Raw genomic sequence first — 27,364 nt, forward strand, 5'->3', positions numbered from 1 at the left:
AAAATTCAAAAGGAATTTATGAAAATTAAAAAAATATAATTTGTCTTACAGTCTATATACATTTTATTACAAAAAAAAAAAAAAAAAAAAAAAGGAAAAAAAAAAAAAAAAAAAAAAAAAAAACAAAGAAAAAAAAAAAAACAAAGAAAAAACAATACATATATTGCATATATCTATACGTACACATAACATTAAACAATATTTGAGACTATGACTAATTGGAAAACAAAAGGTAATTTCCCCATGAAATGTAAAAAGAAATTAATATTTCATTTTTACAATTAAAAAAAAAAAAAAAAAAAAAATTTTTAAATATGTTTATATATTTTTATATTTATGTATTCCCCTTATTTTTATTTACAAATGTTGAAATAAATCGAAAGAATTATCATTTTGAGTTTTTTTCGTTTTGTTAAGAGGCTTATTATTACTGCTCTTCCTGTTGTTGTCTTTTTCATTGATACTGTTTGCTTGTGTTAGAGGTGTTTTTTTGGATCCTACTAATGTATGACATTCTTTTCTATTTTTAATTTTTTCGAGCAACCTAGTAATATGAGGTGATTTTACTGATCTGTTTTGATATTTGATACTTTTTCTTCTCATATCATTTGGTGAAGTAACATCAAAATAGCCAATTTTATATTGATCAGGCATTGTATATAATTTATATTTATTAAAATTATTATATGTATTTGAAGAGTTTATTTTTTTTTTTTGTATTGATTTTCTATTATCTTTGATATCTTCATATGTATTAATTTCCTTTGTTGCTTGTATATTATCTTGTTGTGAATAATTTATAATATTCATATTTGTATTGTTTTCATATTTATTTAATAATTCTTTATAATAATTTATTAAATCATCTTTTTTTTTTATTTCTTGATCTAAATATTTGAATTCTTCATCAACTTTTTGTTTTTCTTCTTTTTCTATTTTTTCTTTTTGTAAATCATATTGTATTTTAATTTGTTGTGTATATGTATCAATATCATCTTTTAATTTTTTCTTCTCTTTAGAATTCATATCTGTATAATAATTATTTTTTTCGTATAAGATTTTATTTTTTTGTTCATATTCTTTATGTATTTGTAATATTTGATTTTCTATTTTTTGTTTATTTGCATTTATTTTATTTTCTAAATGTTGAATATCTTCTTTCTTTTTATTATTTTTCAATTCCTTTGAATTTATTTCTTCTTTTAAATTATCAATATTTTGTTCATTTTCTTTTTCTTTGTTTTGAAGTACAATTAATTTTTCTTCCATAACAAGAACATCTGAATCGATTTCTTTTTCTTTATTGTATTCTTCATTTATTTTATTTTGTAATTCATTCATTTTGATATTTTCATTTTGTATTTCTCTATTTTTTTTCCATACTTGTTCTTCTTCCTCTTTAATTTTTTTTTTCATTTCATTTAATATATCTTCTAATTCTTGAATTAACAGATTTGTTTGTATATGATCAATATATGTGTCTATGTCATCTTTAATGTCTATATGATTTATAATATTATATTGATAGTTATTTAATTTCTTTTCCTTTTCTTTTAAGATTAAAGTTTTTATTTCTTCTTTATAATTAACAATTTCTTCTTGTAACAAGATTTGTTTTTTTTTTAAATCTTGTAAAATATATTCATTTAAAGTATATTCTTCATTTTTTACATGTTCATTAATATCATTATATTCCTTTTTCAATTCATGTGCATCTTTTTCTTTTATTTCTACTTCTTTTTGTAGCTTACTAATTTTTTTCTGTAATTCGTTATATTTATCATTTCCCTTTTTCTTTTCTAATTTACATTTTTTAATTTTTTCTGTTATTTTATTTATATCATTTTTATGAGCACTTAGATTTTCTTCTATTTCTTTTTTTGTATTTACACTGTTACTTAGTCCTTGATCGATTATTTTTTCGTAATATTCTTGTGAGCTCACTTGACTCTCTACAAATTGTGCTTGTGATTCTAATCTTATATAATTTGAGTATGTTTCTTGTCTGCATATTTGTAACTCTTCTATTTTATGTCTGTATTCTTTTTCTTTAACAATGAATTCGTTCTTTTCCTCCTCCTGCATTTTAAAAATATACAACAGGGTGTAACAAATATATATATATATATATATATGTTACATGTCATATGTGAAAGGTATATATTTCTTTTACATATATATCACACAAAAAAAAAAAAAAATAAAATAATAAAATAACATTGATATATATATATATATGTTTTCATAACAATATTTATTTTCTTCCATTTTTTTTATACCAGTTTCTTTTTTTGCTGCACAAAATTATATTTACTCATTTCCATTGTGTCATTCTTTTTCTCAATGCTCCTATTTATGCTTTCTTTTTCATCAGTTAAATTATTATATTGATTTTTTAATACAACTAATTTTTCACAGTTTAAATTTGTTAAGGTACTGAAAGAATCTAAAGATTCTTTATGTTGATTAATTTGATAATTTATTTCTTGTATTTTATTATTTAAATTTACAGATTCATTTTTCATAAAAGATATATTTTTTTCTATTTCATTTAATTTATCTTTTAATAATATATTCATGTTTTCTTTTTCTACTTTTTGTATTGATATATTGTCTTCTATTTGTTGTAGAATCATCTGAACATTGTCAGCTTCTTCATTTTTTTTAACAATATATGTTAAAGAATCATAAAATATTTTAAAAAGAATAGAAAAATTTTCACAAGCATCATGAAATTTTATATTTGTATCAAAATAATAATCACAACTTTTTTTACACACCTCTCCTATTTTCTTTAAGAAGGCATGTTCATTTCTTAGTTCCTTTCTCTTCGTTAGGTTTTCTGATTGTATAAGTGAAACTACAAAAACACAAAAAAATATATATATATATATATACACATACATATTACACTTATTCATTTGTTGCATTACTTTTATTTCGCGATGTATCGATATATTCAATGATATCTCCCATCTTATTATAAAATTCTTTATTAACTGCCTCATCCTGTTCATCATGTTTTAAAAACATATCTGGATATTTTTTATCACAAGAGGAGATGTGTCCTTCTGAAGAGAATTCCCCTCCTATTATCATCATAACAAAGATAAAATAAAAATAAAATATAATATATATATATATATATGTGGTAGACAAAAAGACAATACATATATATATATATATATATATGCACAATTTAAAAAAAACACTTATGTAAGGGCTTGACAAAGGTACCCATTGTATAAATACAATGAAATAAAAAATATAAAATGAAACAATATTTTCAATATATATATATATTTATATTTATATATTGTAATATAAAAATATATTTACCATATGACACCTTAAAATTAGTCTTTTTTTTTTTTATTTTTTTTTATAAGCCCTTTTATGTAATTACACAACACATATATAAAAATGTATATATAATAATATTAAGATTATATTAAATCCTTATAATGTGACAACCTTCGACTTTTTTTTTTTTTTTTTTTAAAAAAGGGTGAATATGGCACAGAATTATTCTTCATAAGGTTTAAACAGGAACAAAAAAAAAAAAAAAAATAAATAAATAAACAAAATAATAAAATAAAATAATAAAATTCTTCAAAATAATTTAATTACATTGTTAAATGTATAAGACATATTATATAAAATTTTAACAAATTAATATAATGTACGAATTCCTTTTATTTGTATGTAAATATTTCAGTGATATTTTTATTATATAAAAGACTCACTTTAATATCCTGCATAAGTGTGTATATATGTGTATATATGTGTATATATATGTATATATTATAAATTTATCTTCCCTTTTTATTTATGATCTCAATTTATTAATAAAAAGAAAATATACATACATATATATATATATATATATATTTTTTGCATGTTGTATATATATTCATATTACTTATACACACCTATATATATTTAGACATATCTTACCAATTTTTCATTACACAAAATGGAAAGCATGTCCGAATTCGATATTTTGAAGCCCATTGATGAAAGCGAGAGACTAGAATTAGAGAATAAAATAAATGAACAGATGATAGAATTAGAAGTAAAGAAAAAATACTTAGAAGAATTGAAAAATAGACAACATGCTGTAAAAGAAAAGAATAATATACATTCGTTTAATAATGTTGTTGAAGAATATCCTGATCCAAATGAAATGTTATATAATTTTTTAGAGTCCCTAGAAAATACTTCTAATTATAATAATATTCATCATAATGATAATAATATACATCATAATAATAATAATATACATCATAATAATAATAATAATATTCATCATAGTAATAAAGAGTCACATGAACAAATTAATGACATGTCATTTTATTCAGAATATGATAATAATTATAAGAATAAAAATCCAAATGTTGTTTATACTGAACAACCTTTTAATCATCCAAATTCTATGGATAATATTTTTATGAATAAATCTTTTCTTTTGCATAAAAAAAAAAATTCTATACCTAATTTTAATTTTCATATTGATATGTTCAATAAGGAAAATAAAAAAAACGTTATACACATACAACCAAAAGGAATCAATTTTTTTGATAAATCCATTCAAGTTAATCTTGTTCAAAATAATGAAGTGTCGCTTTTAGATAATAATATATGCAAAAAAAAAAATAAAATAAATAATATAAACAATATGAATAATATAAAAAAAACATCACTGAGTTATAACACTGAAGAAATTATCGAGGGAGATAGAAAAAGTCATGATAAAAAGAAATTATTGATGGACAAGATAAAACATACGAATGATAACAGAATACATAATGATGATAAAAAAAAAGAAGAAAAAAAAAATGATGTAAATAAAACGTGTGAAGAGAATTATGATAACCAAAATGGTGATAATAATTATATATACAATAAAAATGTTACAAGATTTAATTACAATGATAATACGTTAAATGAATATAACTCAAGATATTTAAAAAGTATGAATATAGAAAAAAAAGAGGAGATATTAAAAAGTTCTAGTTTTTTAAATTTTCTTGAGAATAGTAGTAAGATAGTTGAGCGTTTTTTAGGTGAACAAGATTTATTTCATTGTGCATATACTTATGATAATAATGATATATTAGAAAATACCGAAGATGTGGATAAATTAAAATTAATAAATACATATTATTGTAAAAAATATATAAATGGTAGAGGTATAACAGATGTAAGAACATCTAATATATATAATGAATTATTTTTAGCTTCTTATGGATTATCAGAATGTAATAATTGTATAGAACCTGAAGGATATGTTTTATTATGGAATGTTACAATGAAGAATAGACCTGAATATGTATTTACATCAGAATCGAGTGTATGTACATCATTGTTTAATAAATTCCATCCACATTTAATTATAGGTGGTACATATACAGGTAATGTAGTTTTATGGGATATAAGAGCTAGCCAAAAACCAATACAACAAACTTTACTTACATCACAAGGTCATATGCATTCTATATATTGTGCTGAGATAATAGGAACACAAAATTCTCATAATTTAATAACAGCAGATACTGATGGAAGATTATGTAATTGGTCCTTAAGTATGTTTACATATCCATCTAATACAATAGATTTAAAAAAAGGAAACAGAGAAATTTCATGCACAACATTTGCATTCCCTGAAGGTGATATAAATACATTATATGGAGGAACAGAAGATGGATCATTATTTCAAGCACAAATACATGGTATGAAAGTAGGTATCATAAATTCAGATTTTATACATAAGGGACCTATAACATCAGCACAATTCCATCCTTCACTTGAAGGAATGAATGATAATAATGATATTATATTAACAAGTTCAATTGATTGGACATGTCAATTATTAAGTATAAAAAATATTAAAAATCCTTTAATTGTATTTGATTCTTTTGAAGATTATATAATGGATATAAAATGGAATCCGACACATCCTGCTCTTTTTTCAACTTGTAGTAGCAATGGAAAAATAAAATTATGGAATATTTTATATGATACTGAGTCCTCATTTTTTGATGTTTCTTTAGATAATTCTTCTACAAATAAATTAGCTTGGTCACATGATGGAAGACGACTTATAGCTGCTGATACACAAGGATATCTAACACTATGGAATGCATCCTCAGAAATATATCAGCCTCGATTTGAAGACCTCAACAAGTTTGATGAGTACATGCAAACATTGAAGGCTGAGCGATTTGTAGACACACCACCAGAAAAGCAAATATCATAAAAAGAAAAAAAAATATATATATATATAAATATATATATATATATATGTGTGTGGGTGTGTGTGTAAGTGTTTATATATATATATATATATATATTCATTTTTTTTATTTTGTTTGATAAATACAAATTAAATTCATACTTTATATTTTTATAATTAACATTAACATTAACATTAGGTTTATTATATATTCAGCCATCTTAAAATAACAAAAAAAAAAAAAAATAAATATACATATATATATGTGTGTATATATTTATATATATTTTTATTTGTGTAAACATTTTAAAAATACAAAAAAAATAATAAAAGATGATATTATAAATAATGAAAAGCAAATTTGCTCTTTTCTTCTTCTTTTAAAATAAATCCAAATATATATATATATATATATATATATTTTTTTTTTGTCTCCTTATTTGTATGGTTGAGTTGTTAGAGACCTATACTCATCTTCGAAATAAATATACCCCTACATGAATGTATTAATGGAAAGGTTCGAACGCATTTATTTGAGAACACATAATTACCATTTTTAAAAAGAAATTTATCTTTACCAGCATTTAATAATTTAATATTAGGATATCTTTCTATAACATATTGTATGACTTGTTCGTTTTCTTCTTCAAAAAATGAACACGTTGAATAAATAAAAACTTTAGCTGTTTTAAAAATATTTATTGCATGCGATAATATATTTTTTTGAAATTCTGATAATTTTTTTACTTTATTTATAAAACAAGTAGGTACCCTTGGAATGTTACCTTTTAAAACATCATCGTTAATAGAATAAGTTTTATTTTCATCTAATGTGTTATAATTAGATGTAATGTTGTCATTATTATAAGACAGTGACAATTTATTTTTATTATTATTACTATTATTGTTACTATTATTGTTACCGTTGCTATTATATTTATTTTTATTTTTATTATTATTTTTATTTTTATTTTTGGGATTATCTTCCTTATCATCCAGATACATATTCATCATATTACTTTTATATATAAAATCTTGCATGCCACTAGAAGAACATGATGGATCAATAAACACAGCATCTATATTTTGAAATGTTGAAAAATCTTGACTTGTTAAATTAAAAAAATCACAGTTATATATTTTTATAAACAATTCTTTATTTATGTGTTGTATATAATATACATTTTTTTGTACATTTATATTTTTATATGCACTATTATTTTTATCTTTATTTTGTTTTGTATTTTCTTTTTCATTATGAAAAAAAGTTCTCTTATTAAGTGTTATCTTTTGATTATCATCAAAAGTTTCATTCATATATAAACCAACATATTCTTTATTTTTTAAAAGTTCATTTAATAAAGTATAGCATCTTTTTTTATCTTTTTCGATGCATATCAAATATCCTTTTTTTTTTAAAAGAGAAAGAGAAAAAATCGCTTTACTTCCAGGAGAAGAACAAACATCAACTATTATCATACCTTTTTTAATATTTGCTGCTTGCACAACTAGACATGATGTTTTATCTATTATTCTTATTCTATTTTCTTTATATATAATATTATTTATAAGTTTATAAACATCTTTGTTCTTAATTTTATATAAATATTCAACATCCTCATCAATTTCGATATGTATATTTTCTTTTATAAGTTTATTTATAATATTTTCAGATTTATTCTTATTAATATCATTATTAAATAATGAAGAATCTGTTTGTAAATCTATTTTATTTTGTATATTCTCAATACAATTTGTATTATCTATATGGACATTATTATCTTCATATTTTTCATTATATATAATAAAATATTTCTTTATCATTTCATCATTTAATTTTTCATCATGATTAAAACAACCTTTATATTCTTCATAATATTTCAAAATATCTTTTTCCTTTTTTTTAATTTCTTTTTTTATAATTCCTCCTCCATCGATTTTTTTTCTGTGTACTAAGACGCTTAAGAGTATAAGCCCTAGATATTTATTTTTACATATTTTCTTTAAATACAAATTGTATATATCATTTAGAATATTCAAATCTTCTAGGGTTTTATATATTAGGTAATGTATCTAAGACGAAGAAAAAATCAAACACATAAAAATAAACATATACATAAAAATAAACATATACATATATATGTATATATAAATTTTTTTATTTTTATTTTCATTTTTATTTTTATTTTTACCTTTTTTTTGGACGGGTCATCTTTTTCATAAAGAATTTCTTTGATACCTCTTCCTTGGCAACACTTTGATAACATAGATGCGGCCTTTCTATATATGAATGACATTTTTATAACACTATATCATTTTAAATAAAATATAAAAATAAATATATATATATATATATATATAATTATATTTTACATTATATATTATGTTTATATTAAAAAATAATTAATATTTTTTTCATATATTTTATTATTACATTTTAAAATGCTATACGTATTTTATTTTTTCCATATAATTTATATATATATATAAAACAACGTTGCTCGTTATTATATAAAAAGAATAATATATATATAAAAAAAAAAAAAAAAAAAAAAAATACAATACAATACAATAATATGTATAATGATTATTTAATCATATTTATATATAATATATATATATATTAATTTTTTTTAAAGGGCCATCATATAACCCACTGCATATATATGATATAATATATATGTATAATATTGTAAGAGGATTTTCTTTTCTTTTTTTTTTTTTTTATATATATATAAACCTTTATTATTTTAAATAACATATGTTATATTCTAATTATATATATATATAAATATATATATATATTTTTTTTTTTTTTCATATTGATAGTAATAATATATATATTTACATATTGAATATTTTTATGTATGATGTGGGCTGTGAAATTATGAAGATTGTGGGGATTCTTTGAAATACATGAAATAATGTCAATCCAAGGGAAATAATATATATAATATATATATATATATATATATATATATATATATATATTTATATTTATTTATTTATAATGCCATATTTTTCATTATAAATATGTTAAAGAAATTCACCCCCTTTTCTTTTTTGGGTTCACAAAAGAGATACAATACAAGTGAACATAAAATTTTTGACAAGATAAAAAACTCGATTAAGAGTCCTAAGAATTCAAGACATCCATATAATGAGAAAGATAAAATTGAACTAATAAATATTGATAATGAAATTATAAATAAAGGAAATATTTCTTTTAAGTGTGAATTAATAAATGAAGATTTCACAAAAAATTGTAATAAAAAAGATAATATTGATGAAATGATAAATGCTAATATATATGATAATCATTATAATATAAATAATAAATATAATAATGTAATGTCTAATGATAATATAGATATAAAATGTTTTATTCGAGAAACTATTGATTACTATAAATCTTTACAATTAAAAAAAAAAGAAGATCATTTAAATGTATTCAATGAAAAAAAAACGGAGAACTCAAATGTGAAAGAAGATCATAGTAAAAATGAAGTAATAAATAAAAAAATACAAGATAATAATTTCATTGTGGATAATAAAAATGTTGATAATGGTGTATATAATGATATTCATTATAATAATTATGCTAGTAACAAATATAAAGATAATTCAAATAGTCAAAATAATAGTACATATGGTCAAACGTATGAATCCTATAATTTTTTAACTCCGGCACAGGTTTTTTTTGAAAATAACAAAGAAAAGCTCATTCAAGAAAGCTATAAATATTATAAAGAACGAGAAAATAATATAAATAAAGATGATTATGTTTATGATGAAAATGAAGATTATTATAACTATGCAAACATGAAAAACCCTATAATAAGACCAAAGGATAAAGAAGGATTTTTATTTAACTATGAAGATGATGATAATAATAATAATAATAATAATTTTAATGATGATGAAGATATGACATTAGAAAAAGGTATTATGCCTACCATTGAACAAATTATATGTATATTAAAACATGAAAAAGTAAAAGATATTAAAGTTATAGACCTTGATAAATGTGGAAGAAGAGATATAGGTATGTTTTTAATATTATGCACAGGTAATACAGCTAAACATAATAAAAAGGTAGGAAAATTAATAAGTAAAATATTTATAGATTTAGAAATACCATATATATCTAATGTAGTTTATTGTTATTGTAATAAATTTGATGAATGGATAATAACACATTGTGGTCCACTTAAAATACATATTGTTACAGAAGAATTAAGAAATTTATATGATATAGAAAATTTATTTTTATATCCACATGAACATTTTGATAATACTAATTTTCCTTCCTTTTTTGATTACACACCTGGAATACCACCTCCATATCTGGTGAGGAGTAATGCCTCAATGGATTCTTATAAAAATGATGACATATACAATAAATTCTTAACACAAAAGTGAAATAAAAAAAAAAAAATATATATATATATATAAATATATATATATGTATATGTGTGAGAATATATTATAAGTAAACACATAAATAATATCATCTTTTACCTTTCAAACAACAGAGAATATATAAGGATATCTCAAAAAAATAAAATATATATATATATATATATATATATATATATATATATGTTATTATTTATTTTTAAGAACCCTATGTTTAAACACATTCACGACATAAAAAAATAAATTTTATTTTTATATATTATCTATCAAGACGGATGGAGAAATACGAAATTTTGGAATATGCACAAAAAAAAAAAAAAAAAAAAAAAAAAAAATAAGAGAAATATTATTTTGAATTTTTAATCTAATTAAATATAAAAATATAAACTTACAATAAATAAATAAACATATATATATATATATAATATATATATGTGTGTGTTTTTTTATTTATTTAATTTTATTTTTCCTCACTTCTTTTTAAAGTATGGATGATAAAAAGAGGAAAAAACTCTCGAGTCCTAAAATTTTAAAAAGCACAAAGGAGGAAAGGGTATCAAATAAATAAATATATAAATATATATACATATATATATATATATATATATATATATATATATACATACATACATATATATATGTATGTATTTATTTATGTGGGGGGATATGCATTTTATTTTTTTCTTATTGTAGATCTTAAAAAAACACGATGAAACAAAATTAAAATGGGAGAGGCAAAATAAAATATTAAAAGATAAAACGAAGAAGAAAGAAACGTTAGGGGAACAGGCAGAAAAATATAGGACAAAAAATGAAGTAATTATATATATATAAATATATATATATATATATATATATATTTTCTTGTATCTATTGATATTATTCATTTTATGAATTACACACACTTAATATACCTCATGGGTTGTCCCCCTTTTTTTTTTTTTCATCCATTTTCTTTTTATTATCATATTTTTCTTCTAATTCAGATAAACAACATTGTTGAATATATAAATCAAGAAGAGAAAAAAAAAGTTAACTGGACAGAAAACCTGAGATATGAAACCCAAAAAATAAAATTCAAAGAGACAATAAATAAAATGAACTTAAAAGATAATAAGATGTCTTATGAAAGTAAAAGAATATTTAATAAAGTATTCGAAAAAGAAATATCATACAACAAAAAAAAAAATACATGTGCAAATAATATTGAAGATATAATAAATGATGATGTAAATTCTTTAAGTCCATCATATAAAACAAATAAACAAAGAAAAAAAGAAAAATATGAAAGTATATTAATTCATAAGATAAAAAATAATGTGGAATTTTTTTTATCAAATTTTGCTGTTCCTTTAGATAGTCCTCTATATATAAAAGGAGAGAAAATTAAAAATGAAGAAAGTGATGAAACATTATTATTATCAGAAAATGAAATAAAAGACATGAACATATGTGAACATAATAATAATAATAATAATGATGATGATAATAAATATAGATTGAATAAAAACAAATATTTAAACAATACATGTAATAAAAACCAAGTTAATTATCTTAAAATAAATTGTAAATTTATTGAAATAAATAATTGTGGAAAGGAAATGTATAATAAATATATTATTCTTCAAAATTGTTCTTCAAGTGTAATACTTTATAAAATCATTTTTAAAAAAAAAATATTATTAAATGATAACAATAATAATAATAGTAATAGTATAAAATTAAAGGATGGTTTATATTTTGATGAAAATAAAAATTATACTCTTTTTATATATCCTAATTCTGGTTATATAAAACCAAATGGAAGCAAACAAAAAATACTCCTAACATTTTTATTTGATTATATTGTTAATACATTTGGATGTATAACTATAAAATATTATTGTAATAATAATATTTTTAAAGAACATGTATATATATATATAAATTCTTTTTTTACTATTAATCATATGGATCAAAGAAATTATTTAAAATATAATAATCAAAATGATAAATTGACAGATCAACATTCTTTATATCATAATCTAATTCATAATCTACAAAGGAATCAAATAAAAAATATAACAAATAGAAAAGAAGAAAAATTTTATATTCATAATAATAAAAAAAAATATATATATGAATCAATATATAACATAATCAATAATATATATCCAATAAGAATAAAACAAATTTCTAATATATTAAACTTTATTAATTCTACTTATAATATAAAAATTAATTATATAAATATACAACCTTTTCTTGAATTATTAAGCAAAATTAAAAATTCTGCATATATAAAATTAAATTATTATATAAAAAAAATGATACGTCAAAAGGGAAACATTAAAAGTAATCTTAATAAATATAAAACATATAAATATAAAACATATAAATATAAAACATATAAACATAAAACATATAAATATAAAACATATAAACATAAAATATGTAAAAAACAAAATTATATGAACACTTATAAAATTCATTATCAATATAAACCACATACACTAAAAATTGTTCCTTTTTTTAAAAAGAAGAAGAACCAATGTAATAATATTATACAACCTAATAAAGATAAAAAAGAATATAATCATAATATTTCTTTAGATAAAAGACATGCACATATATTACATTCCTCAGACGATAAAGAAAATAAAAATATTCAATCCTTTTTTAATTATATGAAATGTAAATTTCTTTCATCACATCAAATATATACAAATAATGATGAACCCATACAATTTTTCATGTTCCACTTTTTTTTACATGAATATTCTGACTTATTAAAGAAAGGAAATCTAAATCAATATATCCTATCAAATAAATATAAAATAAAAAACTATGATAATTCTGAAAAAAAAAAATATCATGTATATATATCTAATTATAATATCACACATTGGAAGCATATAAATAATTTATATCAACAGATATATAACACATTCAATCAAAATAAAGAACATTCTTTGAATGTTTTTATATATATCATGCGAACATATATATGCCAGCTAATATTATATTATAAAAAAATCAACTCGTTTTCTTATAAATATAAAAATGAAAATAAAAATGAAAATACTATAACTGGTGTAGAAAAGGAGGAAATGATAGAAAAAAAAATAATTCCAGTGAATAATATGGAAAAAAATATTTTACCTAATAATAAAGAAGAAAAAGATGAAAAAAAAGATGAGAAAAAATATGAGAAAAAAGATGAATTCATAAATTTTTTAAATTATACTAGTAATAAAGTTTGTGTTGATTTATATAACCCTTGTCTTAAATATTTAAAAGAAAAAAAAAATTTTTTTTTTTTTATTAATTTTATATATCTTCAGAATAAATTATGTATATCACCTATGTTTTATTTTTTTTATTATATTGAATTAATAAGATATGTATACTCTTTGTTTAAATGGAGGCTTGTAAAAGTAAACAGCATTAATAATATAAATAATATAAATAATATATATAATAATAATAATAACGTAAAATTTGGTGATCACCCGTGTTGTAATAAATCCGCTGTTGATATTTCAGGTAGCAAAAATATTTTCATTCATATGGATCATAAACTTTTAATCGAAATTATCAATTATATTTATGAATTGTATATATCCAATAAACATAATGATAATGTCAATTATATAAAGGAATGTATTATATATTTAATTTCTTCTATTTTAATATATGCACAGAAAAATGTAAAAAATATGTATATTTTTATTGACTATATATTTATTTATAATCATCATAAAAAAGAAAACAAAGAAAATATCAATACACAAGAAAAAAATAATCCTTTGGATGATATGAAAATATTTTATGAGAATATTTTTTTATTTTTTATTTTTCCATTTTTAAAAGAATATATAGATAACATAGGAACACATATATATAAATTACATCTTATAAAAAATGAAGAAGACACACTTTTATTTTTTAAAAAAAAATTTAATTATATAAATTATGAAGAGAATTATTCTAATATGTATGAGGATAATAAGACAATTGACACGAGTGGTGTTGAAACTATATGTCCTTTAAATGAAAATATAAAAACCTTTGACAAAATAAACAAATATAATGATATAAAAAATGGGGAAGACAGTAACATTCCTTTCTTTTTTAAAAATTTTAAAAATCAGAATGATAAAAACAATAAAATATTTAATGATGATAATAAAGAGGAGGATGAGCAGGAGGAAGAGGAGGAGGGACATATATTGTTTATATTTAATAAAGAAGAATTTAGTTATATTATATATGAAAATTATTATATACAATTAAATGAAGCGATAAAAGAAAAATTAAATAAGCTGAAATGTTTATATAAAGTTGAATCGAAGGAAGAAGAAAAAAAAAATAATATAAATATGAATACACATAAATATATAAATAATGTTCAAAGTAGTGTGGAGAGTGTTATAGAAACTGATAATATATTTAATAGTGAGGAGAAAAATAAAAAAATAAAAAAAAAAAAGAAGAAAAATAAAATTAAAAATAATAAAAATAATAAAAATAATAAAAATGATGATAATGATAAAAATGATGATAATGATATTAATGATGATAATGATAATAATGATGATAATGATAATAATGATGATAATGATAATATTAAAAATTCATCGAACATATCACAATATAACAATCAAAAGAGAAAAAAAAGAAAATCTAAAGAATGTAAAGAATTCAAAAATATAAAAGAAAAATTTGTGAATTTTCATTTTATAAAATTATTTGATATATTAAATATAGATACATATATTATAGATGATAAGAATATATTAAATAATATAATATCAATGAATATTCCAAAAAATATAAATATACAAATAGGTTTATATATACATAGAATAATATATTGTGTTCTTTATATTTTTAATTTTATATCTGTGAATCATATAAATATATTATATAATTATTATTATCCTTATTTAAAATATTTCTTATTTGATTCTTATATGGAATATAATTCAAATAATATTTATAAATTATATTATTTTATAATTCAATATTTTTATTTATTACAATATATGAATCAAAATAATTTTTCTATATATATACCACTATCTTCAAGTTTTGATTTTTTTAAATATTTGAAAGAAATAAATAAAGACAAACAGAATCATTATGATAGTCAGAAGGATATATGTAGCTTTAAAACGATAGAACATATGAAGAAAGAAAAAATGGAAGATTCATCGGTAGTTGAGAAATTATTTGTATCTTCAAAGTGTGAAAAGAAATCCTTTTTTTTATCATCTTTATATACATCATGTTATTTTAATTTCTTCAAATTTAATGATAACAAAGAAGAAATATATAAAGATTTATATAATTCACATATATCACTAGAAAGAGAAGAAACAAGATACATATGTATCATATCTCCTAATATAAAGAATAATATGTTAAGTATTATAAACATGAGAAAAATAAAAGAATGGTTGAAATTATTAAACTTATTAATTTTTTTAAAAATAAAAGATGTGTATATATCTGGAGAATTGTTTTCTTTATTTCTTTTCTTTTTATATGATGGTAATATTATAAGAGGTGAAATGTGTGAATCTCAAAAAAAAAATAATAATAAAAATAAAAATAATATATATATAAAGTTTGATAATAATTATAATATGCAAAGAGAAAAGAAAAAAGGAAACCCTAAAGATTTACAAAATAAAAGAAACAAAAACATTCATAATAATAATATTATAAATATGTTAAATATGGAACATATGGATGAATCAAAACATTTTATAAAAAATAATCATCATCTTATTAATATGAAGAATTATTTAAATTTCCAATTTTGTGAATTATCTTCTCTATCTGAAAATGTCATATTATTATTAAAGTTTTCTTTGTTTAATATTTTTAATTTATATGACAAATATAAAATAAATATACACTTTCCAAAAGATTTAATTATAAAAATAAATAAAACACAATGTAATGACCTTACATTTGATTCTTCTTTATATTCATCATCTATTTCTTTTTCTGATCATATTATATTATATGGTCTATTACCACATAAAGATTATAAAAGTATGATATTATTTTCTAAGAAAAACTTTTATAACAAATATAAAAATAAATTAAAGAAAATAAAATTGTATCCAATGAATACACTAGTAAATGATTTTATTAAAACAAACAAACAAAATGATAACCATCATCCTCATCATTATAAAGATGATGACGATGATGATAATCTTAATGATAATGAAGAAAAAAGAATATATTATTATCATACAGATAATATAATAAATACTTCTCCAAATAATATTAAGAAAATGTCTATTATTAATATAGGAAGTCTCACACTTTATCATATATTAAAAAATATAAATGAAAAAAATAAAATCTTATGGCTATGTGGATCCCTAGAAAAAAATATAAAAGAAAATTATAAAAATAGTATACATATATTTCAATCAATTTATAATAAAAAACAAAATCAAAACACTTTAAATCAAAACACTTTAAATCAAAACACTTTAAATCCAAACATTCATTGCAACAAATTATATTTTAATAATTTTATAATCTTAAACAAACAAATATATTGGTTATATTACAATGAGCTAAGTAAAAATATATATATACCTTTTATATATAAAACATATAAAATCTTGTTACAAATTTTTGATAGAAAAATTTCAAAACACGACATCATATCTTACATATAATATAATATATATATATATATATATTCAATATATATGTGATTTTTTTTAAGTGTTTATATATATTATTTTTTTTTTGTAATTTTTTTAAAATTATATAATATCATATATATATATATGTTGAACATAAAATGAATAACTTTTTATTCATATATATTTTTTTAATAAAATAACAAAATATTTATTAACCCCAAAAAAAAAAAAAAAAAAAAAAAAAAAAATTATATATTATTTACAATTTTATATTTTTAAAAAAAATATATATAGGTTCATATAATCTCATATTTATAATAAATTAATATGAATACCTCTACAAATATATATATATATAAATAACATATATATATACATATAATCCTCCAAGGATTTCTAAGTACATATATAAAATTACAAATTCATTTATATATATATATATATATATATATATATGTAGAAATATATATATATTATATAAAAACAACATTATTTTTTTATATTTACATAATAATATATAATGTTAATTTTTTCCTATGTATATTTATATTTATTATTTCATACATTAAGGAATTATAAATAAATAAATAAAAATATATATATGTATATATTTATATATATAATATTTATTTTTTTTTATTTTTACATTTAAAAAACTATTCAAGTCACATATATAAATGAAATATTCCTGATGAATAAGAAAAGTTTAAATTTAAAAAAAGAAAGGGGAAAAAAAAAATAATACATAATATTTACAATAAAATATATATATATATATATATATATATATAGTATACATTTTAATTTTGTGTTGTATTTTATTATTATTATATTTTTAATTTTTAATATTTTTATTTGAGGATGAAGAAAAAAGTAGATAGTAGAATAAAAATACTAATAGAAAATAATATCGCTTTAGGTCAGAGGAGCATGTTTTTCGTTGTAGGAGATGAAGGAAAGAATGTGGTTGTAAATTTTTATTTTTTATTAAATCGTTTAATAAATCGAACACATAAAATATTATGGTGTTATAAGAAGAAGTTAGATTTTTCAACTAGTAAAAAAAAAAGATATCGTGAAATGAAGAAGAAAATAAAAAAAGGTACATTTGATCAAACTGTAGATAATAATTTTGATATGTTTTTAAAAAATGCAGATATAAGATTTTGTTTTTATAAAGAATCAAAAAAAATATTAGGAAAAACATATTCCATATGTATATTACAAGATTTTTCTTATATAACTCCTAATATTTTATGTAGATGTTTAGAAACTGTAATAGGAGGAGGATTAATTATCTTTTTAATAAATAAACAAAATGAATTAAAAGATTTATATAATTTGACTTTAAATTATCATAAAAAATATACAATGAATGGTATATGTAATGTATATAATAATTATATACATCGGTTTTTCTTATCATTAAATACATGTGAAAATGCAATGTTTATAGATGATGAAATGAATATATTACCTTTAAATGATAATTATTTAAAAATAAAAAAAATAACACCTAAAATGGAAAATATAGATGTGACACATAGTTTGAATATACAAATGAAAAACAAAGAGGATCAAAGAAAAGAAAAACAAAATGGTAGTATTAGCAAGAATAATAATAAAAATGATAATTTTAATGATAATTTTAATAACAATTTTAATGATAATTTTAATGACAATTTTAATAACAATTTTAATGATAATTTTAATAATAATACCTTTCATGAGACAAAATCTGCAACATTGGGTGGTTTTTTGTGTCCTGATAAAAATTTGTTACAAGAAAAATTAAAATTTTTAGAAAGCATATGCGAAGAAAATGAGAAAAGAAAAGAAGAAGAGAAAATATTTTTATATTCTTCAAAGTTTATAAAAGTAAATAAAATTGGAGATATACCTTCAAGTGATAATAAAAGTCCACGTGAAACATATGAAAATTATGATAGTATTACTAATGCTAGCACAACGGCTAATACTTACAATAATAATTATAATTCAAAAAAGAAAACCAAAAAAGATGTATATAGTTTTTTAGATAGAAATGTAATGAATTTATTAAATATTTGTTTAAGTTTAGATCAGTTAGAAGTTCTTTTGAATATGTGTAAAATATTAAGAAATGATGAAGAAAAGAAAAAAAATATTAAAGAGGTTCTTTTTAATTTATTAGCAAATAGAGGTAGAGGTAAATCAGCTACATTAGGATTATTACTTTCTTTGAGTATATATTTTAATTATAGTAATATAATAATATGTTCTGGAAATAATGAAGGTGTTCAAACTATTTATGATTTCTTAGACAAAGGATTACATATTTTAGGTTTTAATGAATTTAAAGATTATGAAAAGATATATAATATGGGTCAAATAAAAGAAATTATTATATTTAAAAATATGAAATATTTAAAACAAAGAATAAGATTCTTTGATATAATTGAAGAAGATATATTAAATTCAGAACTTATGATTATTGATGAAGCTGCTTGTATCCCTATAGATATATTAAAAAAAAAAATTAAAGGAGAAATAACAATATTATCAACAACATTAAATGGATATGAAGGAACAGGAAAAACATTTACATTTAAATTATTAAAACAATTAAAAAAAAAATTCATAACACATTTATCATATGAAGAATTTAAAAATATGAATTTCTTATATTTTGATAAAGCTTTTATAGATTTAACCTTAACAAATCCTATAAGATATAGTTATAATGATCCAATTGAACGATGGTTAAATGAATTTTTATGTCTTAATTGTAATGAACCTACTAATATAAAAGAAAATGTTTGTTCACCATCAAACTGTGAATTATATTTTGTAAATAAAAATATTTTTAAAAATTATAATAAAACAACTGAAACATTATTAAAAAAAATTATGACATTATTTATAACATCTCATTATAAAAACACGCCCAATGATATTATTATGATATTGGATTCTCAGCAACATCATTTATTTATATTAATAAATAAAAATAATAATAATAATAATAATAATAATAACAACTTATTGGAAGAACAAATTGGTGACCTAGATATATATGGAGTCTTACATTGTGCTATAGATGGAATAATAAATAATGAACATATAAAAAAAGCTGTAAAATTAGAAGATATTATTCATTTAGTAAAAAATAATGATACACATAATGAATATCCTACATCACATAAGAAACAAATAAATGACATCAATGATGAACAGATAGAAAAGAAAGAAAACATGAACCATCAAAACAGTGACATCAACAACAAAAATAATAATAGTAATAATAATAGTAGTAATAATAATAATAGTAGTAGTAATAATAAAGAACTCTTAATAAATGAATATGAAGGAAATTTAATTCCTTATATTATCAGTGATTATTTTAATTATTATTTCTATAATTATATTGGCATACGTGTTGTACGTATTTCTATACATCCATCAATGCAAAACTTAAATTATGGATCCGAATTTTTAAAAAAAGTTTTTAATTATTATAATGCATATAATTCAAAACAAAGACAAGACAACAACAACAAAAATAATAATAATAATAATAATAATAATTCTAGTGGTTATGATAATAATGTGGTATATAATGAAAATGTCATATTATTTAATTGTAATGGTAAAGATATTTATTTTGATAAGAAATTAAAACATATTGATTATATAGGTACATGTTTTGGACTAACAAAAGGACTTTTAATCTTCTGGCAAAAAAATAAATTTATTCCTGTTTTTTTAAAACAACAAAAAAATGATATAACAGGTGAATTTAGTATTCTCATGCTAAAACATATAAATGAAGATCTTAAAAATATCTTTGCAAATTTTTACACTGATTTTGTAAGAAGTGTTACAAAATTATTACCATATTCATTTAAACATATGGAATCTTTTATTGTTTTCAACTTATTAAATAATAATAATTATTCTATTATATCTTCAAAAGAAGATAATACTTCTATAATTGATAAGGAAGATAATAAAACGGATAATCATATTTCAAAACATAATGGACATATAAAAAATGATCCACAGAATAATAATAATTCTTATTATGAAAATTATGAAAATTATGAAAATCAACACTTATCATTTTATGATAATAATCTTATAAACAAACAAACAGTATTCTACTTTTTTCATACAAATGATATATGTAGATTAAAAAGATTCGTTTTAGAAGGAAGAAATTTTTATGAAATCCTATATCTATTATCTACTATAGCAAACTTAATATTATTTAAAAAAGTATTAATTAATTTGAGCTTTTTAGAATATACAATATTATATGCTGTAGCATTTCAAAAAAAAACTTGTAAAGAAATATCAGATGAAATCAAAATTAATGTAAATCAGACAAATGCAATCTTTAGAAAAATAATCCATCGATTTTATAATTACATCAAGGTAATCAAGCATAAAAAAAAAAAAAAAAATACAAACATAATCGCACATACATATATATATATATATTTTTTTTTTTTTAGGATATTATGGAAAGGCAAATTGAGAAAGAGGTGAATGCTGAATTGAACGAAAAATTAAAAGTAAAAAAAAAACGATCATTAAATATTGAGTTACCATCAGATGAATATAAAGACGAATTAGAAAGAAATTCTTTAATTGTCAAAAAAAAATTGAAGAAAGAGAAATTATCTTTAATGAAGGAGTTTAATTTGGAAGGTACCCCACAAAACATATCAAATTCAAAAGAATATTATAAAAAAATATATATATATATTTATATTTGTGTATTAAAAAAAACGTATAGTGTATATTATATCTTTTTTATGTCATTATTATATATATATATATATATTTGTTGTATCGTAATATTTATAATATTATTTCACCACATGGATATTTTTTAATTTTGTATTTAAAAAATTTGCATGCTCTTCATATATATATATATATATATATATATATATATATATATTTATATATATTTATATATTTATATATTTATATATTAAGCTCATATAATGTAGAACTATTTTTCTTCACACCAACTTCATTTGTTACATCCCCATTTTGTATTTCTCATATTTTTATATTCTTTTTATTTTCTTTTATTTTTTATAGGAGATATCAAAAGGAAAGAAATTAATATAAAGACAAATGATAATTTGGAGATTAAAAAAAAGAAAGAAAACAAAAAAAAATCAAGTGCCCAACTGATGTTATAAGTATATATAACATATGTTATAAATATATGTATTTTTTTTTTTTTACTTAATATATATATATATATATATATACTTTTTTTTTTTTTTTTTTTTTTTGTGTTGGTAGTGTTGCAATGGATATTAAATAATATGTATTTATTTTTATTGAATATCATTTTTTTCTATTTATTTTTGCATATGTTATGAATTATATATATATTATATATATGCTTGAATATATCTAAAAATTATAAAATACATTCATAAACATTTTTATAATTAAAAAGAAAAAAAAAAAAAAAAAAAACTTATAATATATATATATATTTATATATATATGTGTATCTTTATTTTTATTATTTATTTTATTAATTAATAATACTTATCTTCCTACATCGGTTAACTACAATCAAAATTGTTTAAACAATTTAAAAAAAAAAAAATTATGTAATATAAATACTTGTGTATTGTTTCATTTGTAGAATAAAATGTTATATAACTTAATTATATTAATTTTTTATTTAAGATTTTCTAGATGTATCTCTAAGAACAATAATTATGGTTACATCAACATTAGTAACTATTCAAATGTTGTAAGCAACAATAATAATTTAAGAAATAGAAAAAATGTTGTTTATTCAAAAATAGAAATTAAAATGCCAGCTCTATCTAGTACCATGACAACAGGAAAAATTGTTAAATGGAATAAAAATATAGGAGATTATGTAAATGTAGGATAATAAAAGAGATACATAAAAAAAAATATATATATATGTATATATATATTTAATTTTAAATTTTTTTTTTTTTTTTTTTTTTTTTTTTTTTTTTAGCTAGGTGATATTATAATGACTGTCGAAAGTGATAAAGCAGACATGGACGTGGAAGCGTTCGATGAAGGTATAAGAACTTTAATAAAGAAAAAAAAATCCATCTTATTAATCCAAAAAATATATATATATATATATATATATTATATATATGTGTGCATTATTATTTTCTTAGGGTTTTTAAGGGTTAAACGTTTGGAAGATGGATGTGAAGCGAATGTTGGAGATGTCCTAGGAGTTTTAACTACAGAAGAAAACGAAAATATGGATGAAAAGAAATATAATGATAGTGACATTAATAAGATAGAAAATGATATAAAAGTATTGAATCCTAATAAAGACAAACATGAAGAAATTATAAAAGAAGATATTCATTTTGTAAAGAAGCATATAAATGATAATATAAATGAAGGAAAAATATTTATTCCTTTTATAAAGTCTAAAAAAAAGAAAGCAAGAATAATTAAATGGTTAAAAAGTGAGAATGATTTTATAAAAAAGGATGATGTTTTATTTTATGTAGAGGATGATAAAAGTATGATAGAAGTGGAAAGTCCATATTCTGGTAATAACATTTTTATGAATATATAATCAAATGATATAAACAATATATATATGTATATATGTATGTATATATGTATGTGTGTATTTAATTTGTAGGTATAATAAAAAATATATTAGTTAAGGAAGGACAGTTCGCATATTTAGACAAAGAAGTTGCCATCATCTCAATAACAGAGGTGAGATATACAAATATAAATTCTATCTTTAAATTCTATACTCTTTAATATATATGATGTTTTTTTTATTTTTTTACAGCAAAAAGATGATCAAAAAGAAAAAATAGAAGAACCTTTTAAAAATGAGTAAATAAATATATAAATTTTTATAATATATATATTTATATTATTAATTGTTATTGTTTTATGTATAATCAGGGAATATGAAGAAATAAATCAAGATAATATATTAATACATTATATAAATAAAATCACGAAAAGTGAAGAGGGAAGGAAGTTTTTAAAAAATTTAAGGTACTGATCGGATCAAGTTTTATGATTGTTTATAAATAGGATGTTATATATATATATATATATATATATATATATATATTTATTTATATATATTTTTTTATTTATATAAGTGAGCAAGAAGAAAAAACACTGGAAGAAAGGCTCAAATTAAATTATGAGAAATACAATAAAATTTCCAATGATCTATTCAGGTATATCACACATATTCATAAATATATACTCAATATTGATTATTCTTATAAAATGTTGAAATTTATTTATTTATTTATTTATTTATTTATTTTTTTTTTATTATTCAGGTCTAGTGAAAGTACCAAAGATAATGTATTAAAAGAAAAGGAAGTAAATGACACATAAAGCTGAATGAATATATAAATTTACAAAAATATTTTCATATATATATCATATTTTTTTCATTTGTTTGTATCTATAGAACGACATTCAATATGAAATGGTGTTACCATCTGCATCAGAGTTGATGAGACAAAACAAATTAAGTCCAAAGGATATAATGTAATACATATATATATATATATATATATTTAAAATTTCTGGCATTATATATATATATATATATATATATATATATATTTATTTATTTATTTATTTATATTTTATTTATAGAAACAGAAAAATACCCAATCGTGTAACCTATGAAGACGTTGATGCCTTTTTAAATGGATCTAAAAATAATTCTACTAATGTTACTTACATCGAAAAACAAAAACTTCAAACAGTTGAAGATGGAGAACAAAAAACTGTCGATATGACAAATATTCAGAAATCAATAAAAAATAATATGATGCTTACCTTAACAGTTCCAGTGTTCCGTGTTACTCATTTAATAAAAACAAATGAATTATTGAAATTATATGAAAAAGTAAAACAAAAAATTAGTATGAGTGTTTTATTAAACAAATGTGTATCAACTGTGTTATTAAGTCACCCCTTGATGTTTTCTACTTATATTGATAAAGATAATGGAAAAATATTATATAATAAGGATGTTAATATAGGAAATGCACTAGGATTATCAGATTCTCTATTAACTCCTGTGTTAAAAAAAGTTGATAAAAAGGATATATATACATTGGCCAATGAATGGAAGGTTTGTAAAATGAGAATAAGAATTGAATTATATATATATATATCCATTTTTTTTAATATATAAAAAAATTATAAGAAATACGTCTTAATATATATAATTATATGTAATTTTCATCTGCCACATAAACGGTGCATTATGATATTATATATATATATATAATTATATACATATATTTATATTCATTTATTAATAGTTTTATTTTTATTATTATTTTTATTTTTTTGTTTCAATTTTGTAGATGCTAGTTGAGAAAGGAAAAAATGGTCTCCTAAATTCAAATGATATGACAGGTAGTAATTTTTACATTTCCAATTTGGGAATGTTCAATACATACCAATTTGATGCAATATTGCCAAAAAACTCATCATGTATCTTATCAATTGGCACAAATATTGGAAGTATTGATAACTTGGAAGACTTAAAAATTCAAAAGGGAATGATGATGACTTTGACATGTGACCACAGACATATCTATGGATCTCATGCAGCAGCTTTTATGAATGATTTATCAAAATTTATTGAAAAGGATATTATGAAAATATTTTTATAATTTTATATATATATATAACCATGTAAAATATAAAATGGCTATATATAATATAAAAAAAAAAAAAAAAAAAAAAAAAAAATTGCAAAATGGCTATATATATATATAATATTAAAAAAAAAAAAAAAAAAAAAATTGCAAAATGGCTATATATATATAATATTAAAAAAAAAAAAAAAAAATACAAAATGGCTACATGCTTAAAATAAAAAAAACCACAAAGGCTATCTATAAAAAAAAAATAAATGAATAATGTTACTTTTTAAAAATATAATAATGACAATTTTAAAATATGTTATATAACAAAATGAATAGTTATATATTTCATACAACAATAAAAGTATATAAAAATGGTAAAGAGTTTTAAATATATACACATTATAAAATGTTTTTACAAAAGATATCATATCATATCATACGTATGCTTGTTAAATAATTTACATATGTATTTACCTTGAGAATGCTGATATGAATAAAAATATATCACATTTCAAATGTATACATAATATATATATATATATATATATGTACATATATTCTTTATTTTATTTTATTTTATTTTATTTTTTAAACATATGTTCTTTTGATAGATCCTTTTTCTACAAATAACCACTTTTCTTCAATATTCTTTCTTTTAAATATTTTCTACATACAAGAAATTGAAATAAAAGGATGAATAAAAAAAAAAAAAAAATTAAACATACACAAAAAGACAGGCTATATTTACTTAAAAAATGGAATTATATATTTTAAAGGTTTTTCAAATATATACAATGTTAAATAAAAAAAAAAAATGAAATTATCTAAATATTCTTTAACATTGGAATGGTATTATATATATATATATATATATATATATATATACATATACACATTTGACATAACAAGTTAATCTTTTAAAAATAAAAAAAAGCTTTTTTAATTTTTTTTTTTTTAATTCTATTGTGATAAGTATAAAAAACACAAAAAAAAGAAAAAAAAAAAATATACACATATATATATATATATATATATATGCATTTTGTCAACTCAAGTTTAATACATGTGTTAAGTAATCATAATATTATATAAGCATGTAACATTTAACGAATATTTATATATATAGAATATATAAAATAATAACAAAAGGATAAATAAAAAAAAAAAAAAAAAAAAAAAAAAAAAAAAAAAAAAAGATATTTATAATATATATAAAATATATATTTATATATTAATATTTATAAAATGTGTTTAAATGATATAATATATATATATACTGCTTATTTTATAGGTATGTAAAATTGCATAAAACATTAATACAACTATATATATATATATATATATATATGGTATGGAAATAATGCAATTTTTTTGTT

The 27,364-nt window shown here is 19.0% G+C and overlaps 7 protein-coding genes across 7 annotated transcripts; 5 read left to right on the top strand and 2 right to left on the bottom strand.

The window, feature by feature from the left end:
- Window positions 1-357: 357 nt before the first annotated feature.
- PADL01_1018600 (conserved Plasmodium protein, unknown function) lies at window positions 358-3,102 on the bottom strand (the record flags this gene model as incomplete). The annotated part of the gene is made up of 3 exons (XM_028682251.1): window positions 358-2,079; window positions 2,280-2,860; window positions 2,934-3,102. 3 exons carry the CDS (start codon window positions 3,100-3,102, stop codon window positions 358-360), a joined length of 2,472 nt encoding a protein of 823 aa, XP_028538547.1.
- Window positions 3,103-3,976: 874 nt separating this feature from the next.
- PADL01_1018700 (cytoplasmic dynein intermediate chain, putative) lies at window positions 3,977-6,259 on the top strand (the record flags this gene model as incomplete). The annotated part of the gene is made up of 1 exon (XM_028682252.1): window positions 3,977-6,259. The coding sequence occupies one exon, from the start codon at window positions 3,977-3,979 to the stop codon at window positions 6,257-6,259; it is 2,283 nt and encodes a 760-aa protein (XP_028538548.1).
- Window positions 6,260-6,691: 432 nt separating this feature from the next.
- PADL01_1018800 (S-adenosyl-L-methionine-dependent methyltransferase, putative) lies at window positions 6,692-8,532 on the bottom strand (the record flags this gene model as incomplete). Its single annotated transcript, XM_028682253.1, has 2 exons — window positions 6,692-8,308; window positions 8,428-8,532. The coding sequence occupies 2 exons, from the start codon at window positions 8,530-8,532 to the stop codon at window positions 6,692-6,694; spliced, it is 1,722 nt and encodes a 573-aa protein (XP_028538549.1).
- Window positions 8,533-9,268: 736 nt separating this feature from the next.
- Window positions 9,269-10,657, top strand: PADL01_1018900 (conserved Plasmodium protein, unknown function; the record flags this gene model as incomplete). The annotated part of the gene is made up of 1 exon (XM_028682254.1): window positions 9,269-10,657. One exon carries the CDS (start codon window positions 9,269-9,271, stop codon window positions 10,655-10,657), a length of 1,389 nt encoding a protein of 462 aa, XP_028538550.1.
- A 484-nt stretch (window positions 10,658-11,141) lies between these two features.
- On the top strand, window positions 11,142-17,343 carry PADL01_1019000 (conserved Plasmodium membrane protein, unknown function; the record flags this gene model as incomplete). The annotated part of the gene is made up of 3 exons (XM_028682255.1): window positions 11,142-11,207; window positions 11,348-11,470; window positions 11,641-17,343. 3 exons carry the CDS (start codon window positions 11,142-11,144, stop codon window positions 17,341-17,343), a joined length of 5,892 nt encoding a protein of 1,963 aa, XP_028538551.1.
- An 831-nt stretch (window positions 17,344-18,174) lies between these two features.
- Window positions 18,175-22,511, top strand: PADL01_1019100 (histone acetyltransferase, putative; the record flags this gene model as incomplete). Its single annotated transcript, XM_028682256.1, has 3 exons — window positions 18,175-21,729; window positions 21,810-22,005; window positions 22,408-22,511. 3 exons carry the CDS (start codon window positions 18,175-18,177, stop codon window positions 22,509-22,511), a joined length of 3,855 nt encoding a protein of 1,284 aa, XP_028538552.1.
- Window positions 22,512-22,978: 467 nt separating this feature from the next.
- On the top strand, window positions 22,979-26,012 carry PADL01_1019200 (dihydrolipoamide acyltransferase component E2; the record flags this gene model as incomplete). Its single annotated transcript, XM_028682257.1, has 11 exons — window positions 22,979-23,221; window positions 23,324-23,390; window positions 23,496-23,885; window positions 23,981-24,060; window positions 24,140-24,186; window positions 24,259-24,354; window positions 24,465-24,545; window positions 24,654-24,696; window positions 24,788-24,867; window positions 24,979-25,462; window positions 25,701-26,012. The coding sequence occupies 11 exons, from the start codon at window positions 22,979-22,981 to the stop codon at window positions 26,010-26,012; spliced, it is 1,923 nt and encodes a 640-aa protein (XP_028538553.1).
- Between the last annotated feature and the right edge of the window lie 1,352 nt (window positions 26,013-27,364).

This window comes from Plasmodium sp. gorilla clade G2 (assembly GCF_900097015.1).
Source record: "Plasmodium sp. gorilla clade G2 genome assembly, chromosome: 10".
Classification (NCBI taxonomy): Eukaryota; Apicomplexa; class Aconoidasida; order Haemosporida; family Plasmodiidae; genus Plasmodium; species Plasmodium adleri (nom. inval.).